Source organism: Mustela erminea, chromosome 7, assembly GCF_009829155.1.
Source record: "Mustela erminea isolate mMusErm1 chromosome 7, mMusErm1.Pri, whole genome shotgun sequence".
Lineage (NCBI taxonomy): Eukaryota > Metazoa > Chordata > Mammalia > Carnivora > Mustelidae > Mustela > Mustela erminea.
The window spans coordinates 103,786,084-103,808,818 of NC_045620.1; the positions used below are offsets into that span (position 1 = coordinate 103,786,084).

Here is a 22,735-nt window from a genome sequence, read left to right on the forward strand (position 1 = left end):
TCAAGGCAAACAGCTGGAACTCATAGTGCTTTGGCCAAGTTGATGGACAACAGACCTGTATCCTGACTGAACCCAAATGGAAGTTCTTTCTGAAAAAAGATGAGCTTATCCTTTGCTGAGAACTGAGATGAAGCCATCCAGCAGAGGGAGCTTCCCCTATGGGCTGTATGTTTAGCAGCTTCTTGGGACCTGTAACTGAAATGGGTCACCTTTTCTGTCTTTCTTTCTTTCTTTTTTTTTTTTTTTAATTTTTATTTTATTTATTTGACAAACAGAGATCACATGTAGGCAAAGAGACAGACAGAGAGAAAGGTGAAGCAGGCTCCCTGTTGAACAGAGAGCCCAATGTGGGGCTCAATCCCAGGACCCTGAGATCATGACCTGAGCCGAAGGCAGAGGATTAACCCACTGAGCCACCCAGGAGCCCCAGTGGGTCACCTTTTCTAAAGAACTGCAAATTATCACCCTCTAGAGGATGAACTCACAGAGAATAATTTCAGCACCAGGCGGCTCACAAATTCATATGAATGTGTTGATCTTCTGACTTCTCAACCACGTGAAGTGGGTCTTTTCTGAACTTCAGTGATCTAGATCCTTCAAAGCCCTGATCTCCATATGCGTAATCTGAATTCCTTCCCAACATCATCATTTCTTTTCTTTGTTTTTCCTTGGAATAAATATACATGTAAATACATTTTGTAGAGCTGTCTGAGATTCAGCTGAGTTCTGTGGAGAAATGGGAGCAATATCTTATGTCGACTGTGAAGGTTTTTCCTGTATCAATTGTAATCCTTGGGCTGGGTCCCTAGTCATCCCAGTCTGATTGGGAAAAGCAGAATTCCCTCTAACCACAGGCCACTTCATAATGCCTCCATTGTACTGAACTCTTTCCTTTGTATAGAAATTTGCATCCCCAACCCCAATGTGTCTCCTGTGAGGGATGGAACTTCTGTCATGAGTAGTTCTCCTGAAATCCTACAGTTTTCCTGACAGTTAAAAAATATCCTTCCACTGTTTGAATGTGAGATAGCTTGATTGTTTATTTATTTATGTGTTTGCTTTTTCTCTGTGGAAAGTTTGATGCACATGACAAATGGAGCGGAAAGAAAACTAAAGGGGACACTAATATCTTTGATCCTTATTGTCTGTTCTGTACATAAGAGAGATTAACAATTGAGTGCACGTTTGAACAATGTTAATGTATCGTGTCAATGCTTTCTTTATTCATGGGTCAGTTTGTGTTTGTGAGTTTTTTATTTGTTTTGTTTGTAGATTCTACATATAAATGAAGACATATGGTATTTGTCTTACTCTGTCTGACTTGTTTTGCTTAGCATTATACTTTCTAGGTCCAGCCATGTTGTTACAAATAACAAGATACCATTTCCTGGACTGAGTAGTATTTCAATATATGTATATATATGCCACCTATTTCTCATCAGAAGGAGGAGCTTATATTTGCTATGAATTTATGACAAGAGTCTATTTGGGTGCTTGACCATCAAAAAATTTTACAAATTTTTCTCATGTATATTTCCTATGGGGATAGGGTGTATAGAATACTATCTAGATAACATTGTAACAGAGCCATTAGTCTAACTGGGAAAGTGAAGGTTCATAAAGTGGGAAAATAAAAAATAATAAATTCTGAACAACACTGAATAGTCTCTTACTGACAATATGGCAGACGTGTTTAGCTCCAAATGTATGTAGTTGTGCTTTCACATAAATCGCTCAGGTTTCTGACGCTCAGCCTGAGTAACAGTTCCTGACACATGCACACAGGCCTGGAGGGTCAGGGTGAGGTTCAGGGCAGCACTCCCTGGCAGCTCACCGCAAAGCCCACAGGCTGATCACATCCGCTCCAGAGCTGGTTATACCCCACTGAGCATGTAGCATCCCAAATCCCAGGACTCGGTCCAGAGTACTCAGCTGCATGTTACTGCCCTGAGTTCCCCAACACCAGCCTCTGACACCAACTAAGAGCCTCTGTTATCCCAACTCCCCTCTCAGGCAGCACATGTGCCCAGTGGGGACCGCCAGACAGAGAGGTTTGTGTTCAGGCCTGAACCACTGTGGGAGGATACTGTGTATATTGCCCACAGTAATAAACTCCCACATCATCAGCCTCCACCCTGCTGACTGTCAGGGTGAAATCTGTCCCTGACCCGCTGCCACTGAACCTGTCTGGGACCCCAGTGAAATGGTTGGAAATCTTGTAGATCAGGAGCTGTGGGGACTGGCCTGGTTTCTGCAGGTACCAACTCAAATGGGTGTTTCCATTACTGTGTACAAGGCTCTGACTGGCCCTGCAGGAGATGGAGGCCGACTCTCCAGGGGTGATGGACAGAGACAGTGGGGTCTGTGTCAGCACGATATCCCCACTGGATCCTATAATAATGAGAGGTAAGTACAGGTTAATTTGACACATTATAAGCCATTTTTATGATTTTAAATTTCATTTATGTTAGGCTAAATCGTATTTTATGATTTGATTCTTGCTCTAAAAATATCCAATCTCCATGGATAACCCAAAAATTGCAGGGCATAGAGTGGCCACATTTTTTACTTTCAACATCTCACTAAAGCACTGTTCTTCATTCCCTTTAGTTTCCTCATAGCTTTCACTATCTCAAAACTAAATTCCCCTATTTGAGGGCAATCTCATCCCTGGACAGAGCACACATAGGGACTAACAGCACCTAGACAGCTCACCCTCCCCACCCCAATCTCCTTCCTCATCCTCCTTCTGCTCTTACCTGGGACCCAGAGCATCAGCAGCCCCAGGAGCTGAGAAGGGAACCTCATTTTGAGATGCTGAACTGATGAGTCCTAGTAAGTAAACACAAGCTCAGAGCTGACCTTTATCTGAGACTTTCAAAACAAGGTCCTCCCCAGGGGACAATATGCAAATTATGTGGTGGGTGTGGCAGGGTGGAAAGAGCCAAAGGCAGGGTGCAGGTCCCTCTCCTGGGAGTGCAGTAACTTAAAATGTTTTCTGTGTTTGCAGGGAAACTAACAGAGACAAATTCCTTACTGCCTGGGTGGGATGCAGGATCTCCTTGTGATAATCGGGATCTGTGACAGGACACAGTGCTCATAGTCCTGCCTTCTGAGAAAGCTCCAGAGACTGTGATGATACACACATGAGTGTCCAGAGTCCATTTCTGGCAGGTGAATGGCCATCCTGCCTGAATTCCTGTCAGCTAATGACCGGGAGACAACAGGTCCCACTCCCACTCCAGCTGATTGGCCGGTGATCTCCAGATCCCAGGATGAACTGGAGATGGTTCTCTGGGATCTGCTGTTTCCAGGTTAATGGTTTTAGACAATTTATTAGTGATTTATTAATGAATTAAACTCATCCTGAGACCTTATGAATTATCTACTCTTTGAGAAGATGAATGTGAGAAGAATGAGACAGATAGATAAGAATCTCAAGCTTACAGGATGAGAACTCATAGTCCTGCAGAAGAGATAAGGAGAGAAGACAGTTTTATGCTTCAGGCAGTGAGAATGAAGTTTGTGGTAACCATTTGTTACAACCTGGTGTTTATCCTGCCATACTTCTCTTTCTCTTCCAAGAGTGACAGATAGATGGATAGATAGACAGGCAAGACAGACAGATGATAGACAAATACACACCATATGGTGCATATTTGATAAGGTAAATGCACACACACCCCCCATATCAAACAAAGATTTCTTAAGTCAACATGTTCTAAGAAAGTGGACAGAATGAATAATGTTTCCCATTTCCCAGAAAACAGTGTTTCCCTTCCCATACAGAGGTTTCCTCATCACGTGTAAGCAGGTTCTATCAGGAGGTCTGGTTCCTTGTTAGTTCTGTGTGAGAAGATATTGTCTCTTACTTGGCTTTTCTGTTCAGCATCTGCAGCTCTGAGTCTGTAGTTCACATTGAGATTCTGTAGGTGAGAATAGCAAGGTCTGAGATAAAACTTCAAATAATTTGAGGTCACCTATACCCATGACTGACATTTTCTGGGGTCTTGGGTGAACCACAGTCACTGTGGAACAGGGTGCAGGGTCAGAGCTGCTTGGGGCATCAGTTTACCCACCATCCTTCATTGAAGTTGGGATATAACCTGATGATTCTGCGTGTGTCAGCTTGAGGTAGGTGTTAGTTGTTGGTGCAATTTGTGTCAGCCTCAAATTACTTCACAACTCAAGTAACTGTTGGGCAAACAAAATCCTGGAGAAACTGAAGGAATAGAATTTGTACTTCTATTAGATCTCAGGCAATTCAAATCCAAGGTCATACTGAATTGAACAGTTATTGAATACATGCAAGTCCAGGCATGATTACACAACAAATCTTGGTCTGAATATCTTCTAGGAACTCCTCTTAGAGTGTGATTTTGTACCATAGTTGGAAGAACTATTATTTAACAGTGGTACTGAAAGTAAACCCTGAACTCTATGGAGTGACTTGGGTACTGATGACAAGTTGTGATAGAACTAGGATTGATAGCCCATGTCCTATATGTTACTAGTTGTCATTTTATTTACTCTTTCATGTGTTTTCTCCCTTGATCTTTTCTTAGAGTGCTAGCCAATGAAATCCTGACTCTTATTTTGAAGCTGTCTTCCCTCCTAATGAATCCTGCTGGTGAATGATTCAGAAAGTTAAACCACTGGAAATGAAAGAAAACAGGAAAAAAAAACAAAAAGGAAAATATAAGATAATATTATAAATCTTATGATGAGTTTGGAAACTATTCATTACACATGTTAAATTAAGAATCACAATATCTAACACTGTGTGACAAATACAGTAAAAAAATAAGAATCACATTATCCATTATCATATGTGAATCCTCAATATGTTCAAATTTGGCTGAAAATTATTCATCCATCGTGTTTATTTACTGTGTATCAATTTTGAAACTATGTTTTTTATAATGTATTCCTAAGAACCTTTGACTTCAAAAATATTACTATTTCCTACAAAGCGTAACATGAAAACATTAAAATTCTCCTTTTGTGTTTGGTTGTTTATCTCATAATTTCTTGCCTTGAAATACCCCAAAAATGCAAAAGCTTCTAAAAGTTCTTTTTTGACAGAGGAGGCTTTGATATTTTCCTCTGCTACCTGTAAACTGAAGAAAGACTATTCCTAATTCCTCAGAAGGCCATGTGAGGAGGTCATTTATAAGATTCAAAGATCTAAATATTTCAAAGCCCTGATCTCCATATTCATAATCTGAATTCCTTCCCAATATTGTCATTTCTTTTCTTTGCACTTTTTGGAATAAGTAAATAAGTAAATACATTTTCTAGAGCTGAGATTCATGTGAGTCCTTGAAGAAATGGAAGCAGTGTCTTATGTTGGGTAAGTAGGTTATTTCTATATTAATGCTAATCCTTCAGCATGGCCCCCAGGAACCCCAGTCTAATTGGGAAAGTGCCACAGAAGTTCCCTTTGACCACAGGCCACCTCATAATCCCTCTATTTAATAAATATTTCACTCTATGTAGCAATTTGCATCCCCAGCCCCAGTGTTTCCTGTGAGGGATGGAACTTCTTTCTGTCCTGAGGAGTTCTCATGAATTCCTACCGCTTAGTTGTCAGTTAAAAGATATAAAGCACAGAGTGGATAAAGATGTTGGAAAATACCATAATTGAAGCATCCATTCCATCCATTCCATTCTAGATCAGTAACTGGTTGTTTCCAGTTTGGGGTTGTCATAAGCAACACTATCATGACATTCCTTGAGCATGTACACTCTCAATTCTGTTGGGTATATCAGAGTAAAAAAGTACTGAGTCCCGGGGTGGCATATATTCATTTATAGATAATCAGAAACAACTTTTGGACATGAATGTGTCAATACACATACTAGCAGCAGCACGTGAAATGTCCTCTAGCTCTTTAGCCTCACTACAACTTAATCTTGGCAGTTTGCTCAACATTAGCCCATCTGGTTGTGCCATAGCAACAGCACAGTGAGATTTTCATGGGTAGTTCCTGCATTACTGATCAAATTTACCCCCTTTGTATGTAATTACTTACCATCTTTGCACAAAGAATTGCTTATTGTGGCTCTTTTTTCCCCCTTACTTGTACTACTTATTTCTCTAGGCTTATTAGAAGCTATTTGATTATATGTGTTGCAGAAATCTGGGGCTTCCCTGGTTCTATCTGTGTCCTAACTGAGGCAGATCTCCCCCCAGAGCACTGACCCAGGCACTGACATGGGCTCTGGACAGCAGGGTGGGCTGCAAAGGGCCATCTGGGCTTCCAGCTCCCAAGATCATTCACTTCCTCTTCTCTGCCCTTGAGCAATCCATCCCCAGGTGGTGATGCCAGAGGATTCCGAGGGCTCAGCCTGAGGGAAGGATTTCTCTCCTGTGTCCTCCTGCCTTACCTATTGCTTAAATTCCTCCAGGTGGCCTTTGTCACAAGCCCATTGAGAAGAAAACAGAAGCCATTCAACTCTCACTTTCCCAACTTTTTTGTACATTTCAAGGAAGCAGTTTTATCACTGCTACTCCAACTTCCACATAAATGGTCATCACATCAGGAGTTAGAGCTTACTGACAGTCAGACATTATCCATCCAAATGTCCTGATATTATCAGAGAAGTCCCTGAAATCACCCCCATTTGGTCTGGGGACAAAGCTCCATTGCTTATGGAAGAGTGATATTGATCCCGTTCACTTAACTTCCCTTTGTCTCAGTTTCTGAGTCTTTGAAACTGTCACAACAATGGTTCTGTTTGCAGTTTAAATAAAAGTAAGGTATTGAGCACTATATCAAACACATAGCATATATTATTTTTTTATTTTATTACTATCATTCCTGTGTTCAGTGTTCCCATAATCATGGTTATCATAGATATACTGAGGAACCTCATAGAGAGACACGTGGAAGACAAACTTAGAACTAATTCAAGTATGTCTCATCCACAGCCACATTAAGATCTAGGACTGTTTTTCAGCAACCAACTCACAACTCCTAAACATAGAATTATTTTGCCTTGATCTATACTAATTGCTCAGGGGTTCCATCAAGCCTGCCAGACCTGTTCATTGTATTTCTTTTTACCACCCACTATCAAAACCTCACCCCAAAAATGTTAAAACATCATGGGTTGTTCTTCTTTCTTACATAATCCTTATATTGTCTTTTTCTTCTTTTCTGTAGTTAATACTTGACCCCTGACTCACAGAAAGGAAAAATTACCCCCGTCATGTTGGGGGACCTGCTGTCGCATACTTTCAGATTTCTGGGCCTCTATAAAATGTCAGATTGGAAATATCTCTCAGGGCAGTGTTTTATAAAATGAAGGATTTTATCTGTTTTGGGGCTAAGGAATTAGTGTCATGATTGTATGTTTTAATAATAAAAGCTAGACTAATGGATTAAAACAGAGTATAATATAATAAAATAGAAAAAAAAGTATGTTGTATGGTTGAATGGTAAGACTATTAGACACATGCTGTGTAATGTGTACAAAGATGATCCAAATATAAAAGGGACACCGTCTTAAGAAATGCCTTCAATACACCGAGGCTTGTGCACTTTTCCTATTATGCCACAAGACTTTTGTACTATTCCTTCAAATGAAAAAATTAATTGTGATGTATTTATGTAATAGTGAACTATTCAGCAGGAAAAGAACGAATTATGGCCACACCAACAATGGAGATGAAATTCAAAGAACACGTTAATCTAAAGAAGCAAGACATCAAAAAAATATGTACTGTATAATTCCATTCATATGAAGTTCAGAAACAGAGAATATCGGCTCAATGTGGATAGAAAACAGAAGAGGGGTGGCCTCTCGTGGTATGTGTGTATGGGCTGGGCATGGAATTGACAGGCAAGTAGACTGAGGGAGCTTTTGGGCTGCTAGAGACAGTCTGTCTTGATCTGTTTTTAGTTGTACTTGTAGGGACCTATTTAGCCAGAGCGACTCCATCTTGGTTAAAAGCCCTTTTGTTATTTGTGCAGTAAAACTTAAACTGACCCTGCCCCCCTCCCCCCAGAGAAACTTACTTAGAAGCAAGTCTGGGAAACCAGTAAAATATGGTCAGCTAGTTCCTAATAACAGAGCCCAGAATACAAGGCCAGGTCAGCCAGTTCTTGATAACAGAGCCCAGAATACAAGGACGAGCTGGGCCAGGTGGAGACATCCAATCAGTAAGAAACACACATACTTTTTCCCTAACCACCAAAGAATGTAAACCCCGCTGTTTGGGCGCCAAACTTGAGCACCAATTCTGACCAGAGTAATAGGTTAGGTCAAACATCTCTATAGGGTAAATTGTAATTCAAATGGCCACCTGCATGTGACCTAACATGATTACAATCTTATTGGCCACCTATGTGTGGCCAGACTTTTGCTCTATAAAAGGTAGTTTGTAAGATGGGGAGAGGTCGCTCTCTTTGGAGGCGGCCCTGACCCGTCAGTCAGTCAATACTTGAGCCTGTAAACTGGGGGTGGTCACTCTCCTCGGACACAGCCCTGGCCGGTCAGTCTGACTTCTCATGCTTAGCATAGAATAGAGCTTTGCATAACTTTCACTTTGTCTCAGTCTCATTTCATTTAATAACAGACCTAACAGTACTAATTTTTTTTAATAAATGTAGTTAAATAATGAGTAGAAATTATGGAGTCAAAATAACAGATTCTTTTTCTGTCTTCTTCCTTTACAACCACTAACAAACATGTTGAGTAATGTGACCTCTGAGAACATCTGATTTCTCAACTCTAGAGGATTATTGTGAGATGCATTGCGGTAGATGAATGGGTCCTTCGTACAGTATTCGATACACAGTAAGTCCTCAAGATTTCACTCGATGGCAGTTGACAGAGTAGTTGTTGATGTTTATTAGTTTCATTAGTAGTAGTAGCATTACAATAGTAGTGCCTGAAGTTTTAGTACTAACATTAGTAGTACTAGTATTTGCAAACTAGTATTAGTCATAGCAGTCTTAGTAATATTGGTAGTGTTTGTTTGGATGCGGGTTCCCTTTTTTTGCCTACTTCAGAGTGTTTATCAGAGATAGGATTCAAGGTCCATCCCATGGATGAATTCCATTGCAGGCCTGCAAGAGAAATTTCATTTAAGAATTCCTGAGGTTTGGGGGTGCCTGGGTGGTTCAGTGGGTTAAAGCCTCTGCTTTCAGCTCAGGTCATGATCCCAGAGTCCTGGGATCCAGCCCTGCATCAGGCTTTCTGTTCAACAGGGAACCTGCTTCTCCGTCTCTCTCTGCCTGCCTCTCTGCTTACTTGTGATCTCTGTCAAATAAATAAATAAAATCTTAAAAAAAAAAAAAAAAAAGAATTCCTGAGGTTTGGGATTTGTGTTATCAAGAAAAGAAGCTTTCAAAGGACAAAATCTCTTGATATTTGAGCCCTGCTAGCTCTTCCCCAAAGCAGCTCCTGCCAGAATGAATAACCACAGAGCAGAATGCAGCTGCTGTAACCACCTCGAGCACAGCCCACTGCTTCTCCTGCCCTCCCCACCTAGCCCTGGGAAGGTTATTGCTCGGGGCTGTAGCACCGTGGGAGGAAGGATATAATCCTGCTGGCAGTAATAACTGGCAGCATCCTCAGCTTCTACTGCGCTGATTTTGAGGATGAATTCTTTGTTCGACTGAATCGCAGAGAACCGGTCTGGGACACCAGACTTGAGGTTATCAGCATCATAGATGAGATGCTTAGGAGCCTGGCCTGGTTTCTGCTGATACCAGCTCAAGTAATCGCTGATGCTTTCGTTGGCCCTGCATGTGATAGACACGCTGTCTCCCAGGGACACGGAGAGGAAGACTGGAGACTGGGTCAGCTCCGTGTGCCCGCGGACAGCTGGATTGGAAGGAAATCACAAAGCCACCATTGTTTACCAGGTCCCACCCCATGTTCCTCCCAGAAGATTCTGGCATCCCTGGTCCCTAATCTGAGAGCACCTGGGATTCCGATGGGAGGGGAGACCCCGGGTCAGGGATCCACAGGGAGGATCCTTGGGAAGATCCCACAGTCAGGAGGAGAGGACTCTCGCCACCTCGGGGATGTCCCCTGCACTCCCCTCCTCACCTGGGAGGCAGGCCAGCAGAAGGCAGAGGAGTTGGGTCAGGACTCCCATGTTCAATCCGAGGCCTAGCTTGAGGCTCTTTTTTGCCCCAAGTGTCTGAGCAGCCTCTAATGAAGATGCTGAAGAGCAGAAATGGGCTCTGGGGGAAACATGCAAATCACTGAGGGGTTGGGCATGTCGGCGGCAGGTGCAGAACCAGTGCCTCTTGGGGGATCAAACCAACACAGGTTCGGATGGCATCCCAGGGGAGCTTCACCCCGCTGTTTGTCAGAAAAAAAAGTCTTTGAATTTTGTGGTCCTTGCCTGTCCTTAGAGTCCAAGAGTTTGTGATTAGAACAGGGGGTCTTCCTCCTAAGAATGAAGAAAGAAAAGAAGATGACTCTCTACAACCTAACCTTTCCTATGAGTACACACTTTTGAGTGTGAGTTACTCAGGACATCATGCTCTGGAAAGGCCTGGAAGGCTCCATCTTCATATATTACCATGGTTAGATGCCGTGAGCCCCAGGGGAGAAGAGGGAAGGAGCTGATGCCTGGGAAGCAAGCCCCCCACCCCCATACAGATCCAGTGTCATCCTTAATACAATTCATTTTGTATTCTCATAAATGATCTTATGTTTGGGTGAAATGAATTTGGTGAAACCTAGATTCTGACTCCATTCTTAGTCTATTAACTGTTCTTACTTAAAAATTAGAAATGTGTGTAAAAGTGTATTACACACCTTTATCTCATTTACCATTGTGATTGAAAAGGTTTTATTGAGAACCCATCATATAACAATTACAACAGTAGATCATTTGGGCTCATGGGGGCTCCCAGGATCATCACCCGCTTGGTTCAACATAAAATGCCCCAGAGCTGCTCTTCCCAGAAGACATCTACAGGGTTGCCCAGGCAGGATGCAGGTTATTGTGAATCACCTTCCAACCCAAGTACCTTGTGATTTTTTATTTGAGCTTTACATTATAAGCCTTTGGGATTCTTTGGAGTGAGAGGGGTCTGTTTGTCCTATTTTTTCTTAGGTCAAGATCCACAGCACCTCAGATGTCCCCTCTCCCACTGGCAGCTTCTCAGGTCCCACAGTTCCTCCCATACTGTTGCTCAGAGGGTGGCTGTCCATGTCCCTGTGTCCAGCCGCAGCCCTGAAGGTGAATTCCCATCATAGCACACAACAAGCACTGGGGGATGAACCTTTACACTCCTGACCTCAGAATATCAGGGAAATCTGTCCTCCCTCTCAGCGGCTCTGGGGCTGCGAGGACCAGTGCTCTATGTTCTGCGGGCAACTTTCGCACATGAGTCAGAGGCTGTATCGTGTTCAACCTTCCCAAGAATTTCCTGCACAAATGCCAGTGCACTATTAACTATTTCCATGTGATTTAAAATCAGAGAAAAAGAAAGCCACCATTTTATTTACATAAGCTTCCTAATGATGAAGTATTTTTACATTCTTGCTAATTCCTAATATTCTTGAAATTTACTATATCTTGTCACCATATTCTTATAAGGGGAAAAATATTAAAATGTTATCTACATTTATGCATTTATGTTTATAGGTGACATTGATCTATTTATTCTTTTTCATGTAATATTTTCATATTTTCACATCAACATTAACTTCTTGTAAAAAACGTAAAAAGATTATTCTCCATATGATCTAATCTAAAAGAAATTTTTCGTGGGATTCAAACATATTTGTGAAACCAGTATATACCATATAGAAACATTTTTATTCATACTGTGACACACTTAAGGGGAAAAAACTGTTTCAAAGAATAGGTAATACTTCCAGTCCTAAAATAAATAATTCATGGGGATGTAAGGTACAGCATAGAGAATATAGCCAATGATATTTAATAACTTTGTATGGTGACAGATGGTAACTCTTAACGTGGTGAGCATTGCATAAGGTATAGAAAGGTTCAATCACTATGTTGTATACCTGAAACTAATGTTGTATGTTAACCAGAAATAAATTATAAATAAATAAAATAGGTAAGAGATTTTCCTTCATTCTGTGGCTGTTGTAGTTCTACAATTTTGTTCTTAAATGTTGCTTTTACTTTTATTTGTCCATTAAACTTCCATAAAAGTTTTAAAAACAACTTGTTCCTAATAGGTTAAGAAAATTAAAAAAATAAATGAGCAAAATTATGCCTCCATCAAAGACAGTGTTTTGTCTTTCTCTTTGCTTTCTATGATACTGAAAACCTATAAATTGTACAGGGCTTTAGGAACTAAGGAGCTAAATCAGGGCCCCTTCTTTATAGATGTCATACAATGGTAGATTCATATCCCTGACCAGGACCCTGGGAAGGTTGCTTTACTGATGTGTTGATATTAAAAACCAGCAGTGATGGGGCACCTGGGTGGCTCAGTTAAGCATCAGACTCTTGATTTCAGCTCAGGTCAGGATCTCAGGGACATGAAGTCAAGCTCTGCATCGGGCTCTGCATGGAGTATGGAGACTGCTTAAGATTCTCTCTCTCGCTCTGCCCTTCTCCCTGGCCCCCCACCAAGAATTTTTAATTTTATCATTATTCTGAATTAAGAATTCTATTAGTGCACTTATCAACCTTAAACAAAGAATAGCCAGTTATTTTACTAGCAAAATGATCTTATTTGAGAAAAGCAGAAGAATTGCCATTCAGGATAAAGCAAATTATAGCAAACCACTGCTGAGTCTGAAGAGGCAAAAGGAAGGTCTGCTTTTATTATGTGTTAGGAGGAGATCGGGCAGGATTGTTTTGAAAAAATGCTCAGTGGAGAAGGACAGTGTGATGTGGTGGTGGTTTCTCATTGGCTGCAAGCTGTGAATTCCTACATGAAAAATATTCTTCCTCGTTGAGAGAATTCTTACATTTCTTCTTCCCATTGGCTATGCACACTCTAACCATGGAATGGTATGTGTAGGAGAACTTCCCAGTTTAGATGAGGTTTTCTGTACTCTTTTTAATCCAACAAAATCAATATTGTTTGTCAAGGAGAATAACCACAGGGCAGGTGCATCTATGACTACTGTTGGTAGCACCCTCCTCTTAACAAATACGTAAGAGCTGTGCTCTTCTCAATGGCAGCAGGGCATTGTCGTTCTTATTGCCCTGTCCTTATGGCCATGTCACCGCTTTACAGAGTCACATGGAAAATAGAATATAGAATATCATCTTTGTCATGATTAGGAAATACCATATTTCTTCCTCCCTTTTTTTTGTTTGAAGCTGTTCTTCAGTGGAGGTCATGATCAGGGTTCCTATTTGAGGGCTCTGAGCAATAAGGGATGAAATCAAGAGATATTTGTTAAGAAGCAGAGGCTGGGGGGGGCGCCTGGGTGGCTCAGTGGGTTAAGCCGCTGCCTTCGGCTCGGGTCATGGTCTCAGGGTGCTGGGATCGAGTCCCGCATCCGGCACTCTTCTCAGCGGGGAGCCTGCTTTCTCCTCTCTCTCTGCCTGCCTCTCTGCCTACTTGTGATCTCTCTCTGTCAAATAAATAAATAAAATCTAAAAAAAAAAAAAAAAAAAAAAAGAAGCAGAGGCTTGGGACTCAGGAGTGCTCTGTAGAGTAGCTTGGTTGGTGCACTGCACAATTGTGCCCAGCTAAAGGGAATTAATAGAGATGAAAGGTAGCTCTGCATATTTGTTTGCTGAACGATGTGAATAGAATTTTGTTCGTAGGATGTGCATCCATATGGTTCATTAGTACATGGACAGTTCTTCTCTCAGTGAGCCTGTGGAATTAGACAGATCTCATCCTCAAAGCACTGACTCGTTCTCTTGTGATAGCATATTCATTATAGCTCGGCACCATTCTTCCCTCAAGCTTGTACAACTCAAGACAAGATTTGAGAGGGACGATGGTACAGAAGGAAGTCCCTTAGCCTTCAAACTCTGTCTTTAAAACAGAAAGAAGCACTTCATGGTGCTGTCACAGTGGCAGGGAACTCGACATTTAGAAGCAGAGCATCTGGATTCTAGCTGGAGAATCATGTACAGTATATCAGATAGGAAACCAGTCCCAGTATTGTGCTTGTTCTGAATCTCTGTTTGGCAGATGAAGTCATAATTCCTGATTGACTCATAGTTGAGACTCTGAATTCAGCCTGGATAGAAAAGCAAGATCAGAAGTCAGCATGGGCTTCATCAGGCCAACTGCCCACTATTGAGGGACTTATATGCTAAAAATTGCTTTTTCATTTAATTGGTTGAGAAAAATCAAAAACAGATTAATTTTATGTGATGTAAGAAAAGTAGGTGAATTCTAAATTCAGGGCCTTATAGGTATATACAGTAATACTCTTTCACATTAGTATCGACTAAGACTACTTTTGTAATGCAAAGGTGCTTTGAGTCTCAGACACCAGGTTCTAAAGTGTAGAAAATACCTTAAGGGGAAGACGAGGATATGGGCATTGCCATCTAGCTGCTAGTCACATTTGCCAATTTGTCAAAAGTGAAAGCAAGAAATGAGTTCTTGTTTTCCCATAAATTTCCCATAAATTTGCAGGGAATATAGAATCTGTTGGAACTTGAGGCAACTGATAACGAACTTGCCATTTTCCAAATTTCTGTGCAATTGAGGAGCTTCCACATAATATTCAGTGGAAATGAATTAACCTCAATGTAATAACAAGCTAAAAGAGTCTCCCTTCAGCTCATGTCATGAACCCAGGGTTCTGGGATCGATCCCCACGTCAGGCTCCCTGCTCAGTGGGGAGCCTGCTTCTCCCTCTCTCCCCTGCTCGTGATCTCTTTTGTTCTTTTTGTCTCTGATAAATAAATAAAGTCTTAAAAAATAATAAACCAAAATACACATCTCATTAAGACTTTCCTAAATTCCATATGTGGGGTGCCTGAGTGCTTCAGTCAGTTAAGCATCTACCTTCAACTCAGGTCATGATCCCAGGCTCCTGGGATCGAGACCTGCATCAGACTCCCTGCTTGGTGGAGAGCCTCCCTCTGCCTGACGCTCTGCCTGCTTGTGCTCTCTATCTCTCTGTCAAATACATAAGGAAAATCTTTTTAAAAATTCTATATATGATTTCCAAGTGATACACGTACCCAATTACTATCACGTGAACTGGTATCAGTATTTGGTAGTACCTATGTGTGTGCAAAAGATATTTACAATGGCCACGATCACCAAACTGTGGAAAGAAACAAGATGCCCTTCAACGGACAAATGGATAAGGAAGATGTCCTTATACACTATGGAATATTATGCCTCCATCAGAAAGGATAAATACCCAACTTTTGTAGCAACATGGAAGAGACTGGAAGAGATTATGCTGAGTGAAATAAGTCAAGCAGAGAGTGTCAATTATCATATGGTTTCACTTATTTGTGGAGCATAACAAATAGCATGGAGGACATGGGGAGATGGAGAGGAGAAGGGAGTTGAGGGAAATTGGAAGGGGAGGTGAACCATGAGAGACTGTGGACTCTGAAAAACAATCCGAGGGTTTTGAAGGGGTGGGGGTAGGAGGTTGGGGGAACCAGGTGGTGGGTATTAGGGAGGGCCCAGTTTGCATGGAGCACTGGGTGTGGTGCAAAAACAGTGAACACTGTTACACTGAAAAGAAACAATAAATTAAAAAATGAAAAAAGATATTTACAAAGATGAAATGCATATCATCTCATTGCAGATCAGCTTAACGGATGATGATTTGCAATAGAACTTGATACTAGAGATCATGTACATTGAATGCCACTTACATGAAAGGTTATCCCTACCTAAAAATAATGCTATTCTTCTCATTTGTAGGCCTATATTACAAAAACTCTTATTTAATTACTATTGCTACATTGTGAAATTAGTAAAAAGTTGTGGAAATTTGTTTTCTCCTTTATTATGTAAGTGCCTGAAATATGTCCTCAGTGTCTTTTGGCCAAGAAATCCTAAAATGTTTACTATTTGACTGTGGATTTAATCTGATAAACTTTGTCTTTTTACTGGAGAATTAATCTATTTACCATGATTATGACAATTATATATAATTTATAGATTATTATATTATACACAATATATTATTACATAATATATAATTGCATATAATATACGCATCATATCATACCATATTATTTTATTATAAGGTCTTGGGAAAGACTACCTAAGGTTTACAACCTGAAACACAGCATATAAATCAAGATCTGAGAGTTAATTTTTTTTTTTACTATATCCTCGGGGCTGAGGATGAATTAGGAATGAAAAAGAGGAAAGGAACATTATCAGTATGACATAAATAATTTAATCCATTCCCTATATTCTGTCACACTTTCCAGGCTGTACCACACATACCCTAGGCAAAAATCTAGGTGAAGGGGAAAATAATAAGAAACAGTGGTTTATAACAAACATAACACATCTTATATGCAGTTACCTGTTAGATTTCTTTCTTACTTATCACCTCACATTTGAGGAGAACCTCCAGGAAGGTAAGTCACGGGGTGTTTTATTATTGGGGAAGGACTGTGACACTCTGCCCGTATTATTAAGGCCGGATGTTCCCCATAATTGTCATGTATGAAGTTTGCTTGACTCTTTGCCCTCATTGTCATGTGTTTCTGTGACTTCCTGCTGGAGGGCCTGCTGCATAGGGAGATTGTCTGTTTTGAAGGAGAACAGATATTTCCAGTAAATATCAAGTGTTTGTTAAAACACTTGATAAATTTTTATTTTTTTAATTTATTTTTATTTAAATGTTATTTAATTAATTAATTAATTAATTTTTTAAAATTTTTATTTGTATTTTTTGTATTGATTAGAACATTTGGATGAAAATACTCTCTTCTTTTTATAAAGACTGTGAGGTCTTCATATTTACTCAGTTGAATTTTTTTAAACAACAAAAGCTGTCAACTTAAAAATGTCTTCTATTTCCTGAATAGAAAATGACATTCTACAGAGCAAGTGATCTTCTGTGTGTAGCTTCTCTTGGTAAATGCAGCAGGGACAATAACCCACTCTGCATAGCTGTCTCCTTGCCATCATGTGCTCAGTTCTAAAAGGGCTTATGGTGAAAAGCTATTGTGGAAGGTGCCTCTTACCCATCTTTGCTGGTGGACCTGGAAGTGTTACCATCCTCCCTTTTGTACATGAAACAGTGCAGCAACATGAGAAGTCGATGGCTTCCTTGGGCTCATTTTCTTGCACTTCCAGCCACACGGACAGGGAGTCTATGACAACCATTCAGTGGGGATTGATTCTTGGTTGCAAATGTCAAGGCCACTAAGCAGAGAGGGATTTATTATCAATACTGAATTGCTCACAAACTATTGGGAAGGAAACAGCTCCAGGCAAAGTCTCTAGAAATAATGCAAGAATCAAAATACAGATACAACTTGGATAGAGCCCTGTCTCACTATGGGCCCCAGAGGAACTGGGGCACTGCCACCAGGGCTTGGGAGATCTGGCCTTTTGACCTGCAACCATCTCCCTGTTGTTTATGACCTCTGGTTAGTCTTACCCTGCTCCATGGTTGCTGGGCCATTTCTGGCCCAGGCCCCCTTGGGGCTTTCCATCATAAACATGCATCTCCCCACACTTGAACTCCCACTCCTTGGAACATCAAGGCATGTGTGATCATCTCATATAATGGAAGTGTTTCCTTTATACATAACAGCACATTGACCTCTACCCAAAAGATGGGGGAACCCAACTCCCTTCAGTTTATCTCCCTTCCTAGGGATTCATGATCTTCCTGGAAGAGTCACAGACCTATCTGAATGTCATTCCAACTATTGTTTCAATTATAAAGATGACAATCACCCCAGTAGATTCTTTAAAAATTTTGTTAAAAAATGAAATTCAATCTGGTAAATGTGAAGATCTAAATGGCATTGTTAAACAATCCATGAATTGTACAGCATCTCCTCCAGCAGGTAGAGGGGAGCTCTGCAGAAAAGGAAAGGTTTTAAAAAGCAGAGAGAGAGCAGAAAAAAGAAAATTATTACCAAAGAATGCATTGTTTTAGGGAAAGTTGCCCTCGGTAAAGGAATGAAAGGGGTCCATCAGTGGATTGGCTACTAGTTCTGACCAGGAAATTCCAGTTCTGCTGGTTAAAGATTGCATTCCTGGGAGCAAAACTGCATTTAGGTGAGGTGTTAAGTCTTGGTTTGCTAAGACACAGCCTTAACATAGTGACACCATTTTGGTCACAAAACAATTTTGTTTTGCTTAACAACTTTTTAAAAATGAAAGAGTAGAGAAAGGGAAATTATTTAACAATCATAAATGTATACCTGATTTATGCAGTTATTGTGAAAAAGCATCTTTAGTATTTCTGTCCTCAGGGCTCCCTCAAGGCTTTTTGTGTGGAAGGTTCTGGAAAGGCTAAACCACATTGCCTTGGCACTCTTTCCTGCAGGTGCCATTAAGACTCTGACTGTCCAGTGTGATCCTGTAGAGTGGTTTTCAGCACAGAGATAGGGGAGGAGAAACATACAGCCAGAGGGGCTCACTTCTCTGGAGTGGGGTCCAGGCAGCACAGTCTGAAGCACATAGCTCTCTGATTCGCCTGATGACCTTTGTCAGAGCAATAGATTTTCTGATCATAGAAAATATTAGGGTATTTGAGAGACTGAAACAGGGAGTTGCCTGAGCCTGCTCATCTGGTCTTTCTGCACATTTTTGATTTATCCAGTTCTCGATAATAAATACCTTTCTTCTTGATTAGCCATAATGTCTTCTTTTATCAAATGGCTCAATCACAGAACATGTGCTAGTAATCCCACCACCTTCAGTTAGATGAGTCCACATCCTTGAGCCTACACATGGACTTCCATCTCTGATGTCATGATGTTTGTTCATTAGGCTTCCTGGAAAAGCTGGGAAAGGTGAGTGTCCTAATCTGTTTGGGTCGTTACACAAGAAAGAACCTTAGCCTGGGCAGCTTATAAACAACAGAAATATATTTCTCACAGTTCTGGAAACTGTGGAGTCCATGATCAGGTTGCTGACCAATTCAGTATGTGGTGAGGACTCACATTCTGCTTCCCAGATGGTGCCTTCCTGCCGTGTTTGGTCATGGTTGAAGGGACCAGGGAGCTCGGTGGAGTCTTTTTAAAGCATGAGTCCCATCATGTGTGCTCCTTCCTCATGACTTTATAGCCTACCAAAAGCCCAACTGCATAATATGATCACCTTGGGGTTTAAGATTTCAACATATGAATCTGTGGGGAACAGATGATCAGACCATACCAGGAACCAACATCTACCTATAGGACCATGTAATTATGGACAGCCTTCTATTTGATAATGGCCCTTTGATCAGCATCCCCTGGGAAGCTATTATTTTCAATCTTGGCCCATTTTTCAGCTCTTTCCAAAATGACTTTGACTCCAATCGTTTGATCTTATTTTTTTCTAGGTCAAAACCAGTAGTCTATGCCAGTCAATTGACTATTTCTACTTTCATCATATATAACCCTTGAATTTTATGTACTATTTTGATTCCCTTTTCTCAAAATCATCCTTGAGAAGAGCAGTAAAATGGCATCATACCAGTGAAATTCTCTGACCAAACTCAGACATAAATTTGTCCTCTATTCCAGAGATAATTGACAAAAATAAGGAAATATCCGGGTTCGTCTGGAATTGAAAGCTCTTGTTTTTGTATCTCTAGGTAACTGACTAGTCAATATATCATTCTTGGTAATAAATGTGTCTTTCTAAGTCTCCATGTCGCTTACCTTATCTGGGAAAGTGGGAAATGAGGTAGTTCATATATACCCCAATGGTCTGTGCACTAGGGTTCTCTGTTTAAAGTTCTTAGGACATAGGTTGACTTGTTTCACTTTTGGTTTCTTTTGGCTACAGAACAACCTGTTAAATTGTTCCAGTTTCATCCAAGTTTCTTCAGGGTTAATTATGTATAAAATATGGAGGGGTGTTACCTAGGAACAGTCTAAAATATTTAAGATATTGACTATGCATCTCTAAATTATAATTTTATTCTCTAATTCACCAATAAGGCCAGAGATACCATTCAACCGATATTTTAGAGACATGCCAACTGTTGATAAAACAAATGTTAATATTTGTAGGACTAAATTGAGATTTTAGCACATGTTGTTAAATGATCAAACTTGATAACTGCCCCTCCACAAGATTCTGATATGCTTCCTCTCAGAAGGTTGAGTATTGTCCCTTATGATCCACTTGAGTACAAATGGTATTACCCATGAATTCATTTCTCAATCATTCTGTTTTATGTTTGTTAATTTGTAGTTTCATTTAGCTCTTATTTTCTCTGTAAATTACAAGAACTGTGACCTATGTTATAAGAGTATTAATAGATTTCACCATAAAATGAAAAAAAAAAAAAAGATTGGATAAAATTTCATACCTGGAATTCATCACATGAATGTGGACATAGAGATAATGGGGCTCTCATGGAGTGTAATGGTTGGTAGGAAAAAATAATTCCATTCAAAGCCTTTGGACCTCCACTGAGTGAGAAAACATATATTCAGATAAGTATACCAATTGGTGTATGATATAGAAACAAAGATTGTAAAGAAAATACCTCAAGCCAGGTTAGTAGTACTATATCATACTTGGTCCTGGACACCAGTTTTTCATGGGGAGTTTACTAGAGTCATATTAATCCATTTAATTCATAAGATAATTGTATAAACACATCAAAAATATGTATCTACATGTATGCATACTCTACATATATACATATATATATACATATGGACATACATTCACATATATATGAATGAATATATATGAATAAACTTTAGATTTGATCACATTTAATAAGTCTGAATTATCTACAGAATTTGTTACCATTACTCTAAGGAATCTCAGTTAGATGTTTCTACAATGGGGTGAATTTTACACTTTTAATTCAAATATTTTTAAAAACATTTCTTTGTTTTGTATCTTCTTATGAATGGATTTCCAAGTACTCCTTTTTATGCCATCATGTTTAATAAAACTGTCAATTTCTATGCAGAGATATGTAAAAACTGTACTAGTCAGATTTTACACACTGTTTTAACAAACCATTCAAAAACTCAGTGGCTTCTTATACTAAGCATTTGTTCCTATAGTCATGGATGTTCACGTTGACAATTATTTGGATAATGCACAGGGATCAGCTGTGTGGTTCTTCTGCAGGGAGATACACGGTTCTCCAGTCTATGGATTGTGGTTGATCTGGGGCCAAGACAGTGTGTGGAGACTACCCATGGCACGTCATTCTCATGGCAAGCTCTAGGAGGGTACAGAATCCACAAAACAAGCAAATCTAAGTCCAGTTATCCTGACAGAATTGCATATAATTTTGCTTTATTCTTACCGTGGTCTTTGTATTTCTTTAAATTTCTACAAATCATTATTATATTTAATTTTTAAGATACATAGTCACGTTGTTTCCAAATAATTATTTTTCCATATTTGCAGTCTAAGAGAAGTTTGTGATTTAATTTTGTATGAATTAGAATGTAAAATTGGAAGCTTTTTCAACCTGTGGATTTAATCCAACAGGTGGCTTTCAATAGAAATGTCTTAAATGAAGATAGAAAATTAAAGAGAGACTACTTTAAGGGAAGTAAAAATCCTCTGCAGCAGAGCATCTTAAACCTTACGCAGCTCCTACCATCTTTTTACAATGGAGAGCCATGTGAGTAGGTATCAGGTGGAGACAGCTATTTCGCATTTGTCATAGCTTTCAGGGTTGTTGATGATGCTCTGACTTACAGAGAATTTTAAGCAAAAAGGTATTCTTATATTAAGAAAAAACAATGCTTCATCCACATTTAATTTTTTTAATCACGAAAGTCCTTCATTGCCAAATTATTTCTATATACATGACACAATTTCCTCATTCTTCTGTTCCCTCAGTTGCTTAACAAAATCTCCTTGTTATGAATAAAGGCCTAATGATGGTAGCTAGAAGCATATTGAAACATATACTGGGGTCTTCCCCTAACTGGCCAATTTCTGAGAGATGTTAAAACAGTGACCATCCCAGGCTGTCTTCGGTCAGCTTCCTGTCACCACCACCTCTTCTGGAAGCACATTTCCCAGAGCCCCCTTTCCTCTATGGTTCCCTACAGAGTTGCTCATGAGGCACCTTACCCTAGATCTGAAGGTCAGAAGAGGAGGATTCAATGCCTTCCATCAGCACCTGCAGGCAGATGAGTGATAAATGAGGGACCAGAGAATGACCTGAAGACGGTCTGTGATGGCTAGAGCATCAGCCCCTCCATCCCTGGCCCTCACAGAAAGGTCCGAGGACTACGAGGTTAGGCAGCCTGTATCCCCAATGGTATATATTCTCTGACTTATGGGGGATCACCGAGGAATCACTGTTTCTAGTGTCTATTTCCCTTATATCCCCAGGCCTTTGAGAGAGTGACGTTTAGACATTACTTCCTTTCTGGAAGCAATCCCTGCTTTGAAAACCTAGAGTGGCTTCCCTTTTCTGTACAAACCCCAACAGATGCCATCATCCACACTCCTGAGGTCTAATGATCTGGGGGAAAGGGAGTCAGTCAGGGGGCTGAGGAGCCTTCTTGTCCTTCTCTCAAAGCCCCCAGTGACCTACAAAGTGGAGTTGCTTCTGAGAAACTGTCTGAGCAGGTGCAAGGAATCAGAGGAGCAGCGGGGGCAGCCCAGCCCCTCACATCTGCTTCCCTGGTGGTTTATGTTCTGACCTGTAACAC

General features: G+C 40.3%; 2 gene segments (V, D, J or C); both read right to left on the bottom strand.

Moving 5' to 3' along the window:
* Positions 1-562: 562 nt before the first annotated feature.
* On the bottom strand, positions 563-2,830 carry LOC116596457. The segment is given in 2 exon segments: positions 563-2,391; positions 2,760-2,830. Coding segments are annotated over 2 exon segments (381 nt in total).
* Positions 2,831-9,241: 6,411 nt separating this feature from the next.
* On the bottom strand, positions 9,242-21,254 carry LOC116596446. The segment is given in 3 exon segments: positions 9,242-9,837; positions 10,066-10,414; positions 20,404-21,254. Coding segments are annotated over 2 exon segments (495 nt in total).
* Positions 21,255-22,735: the final 1,481 nt, after the last annotated feature.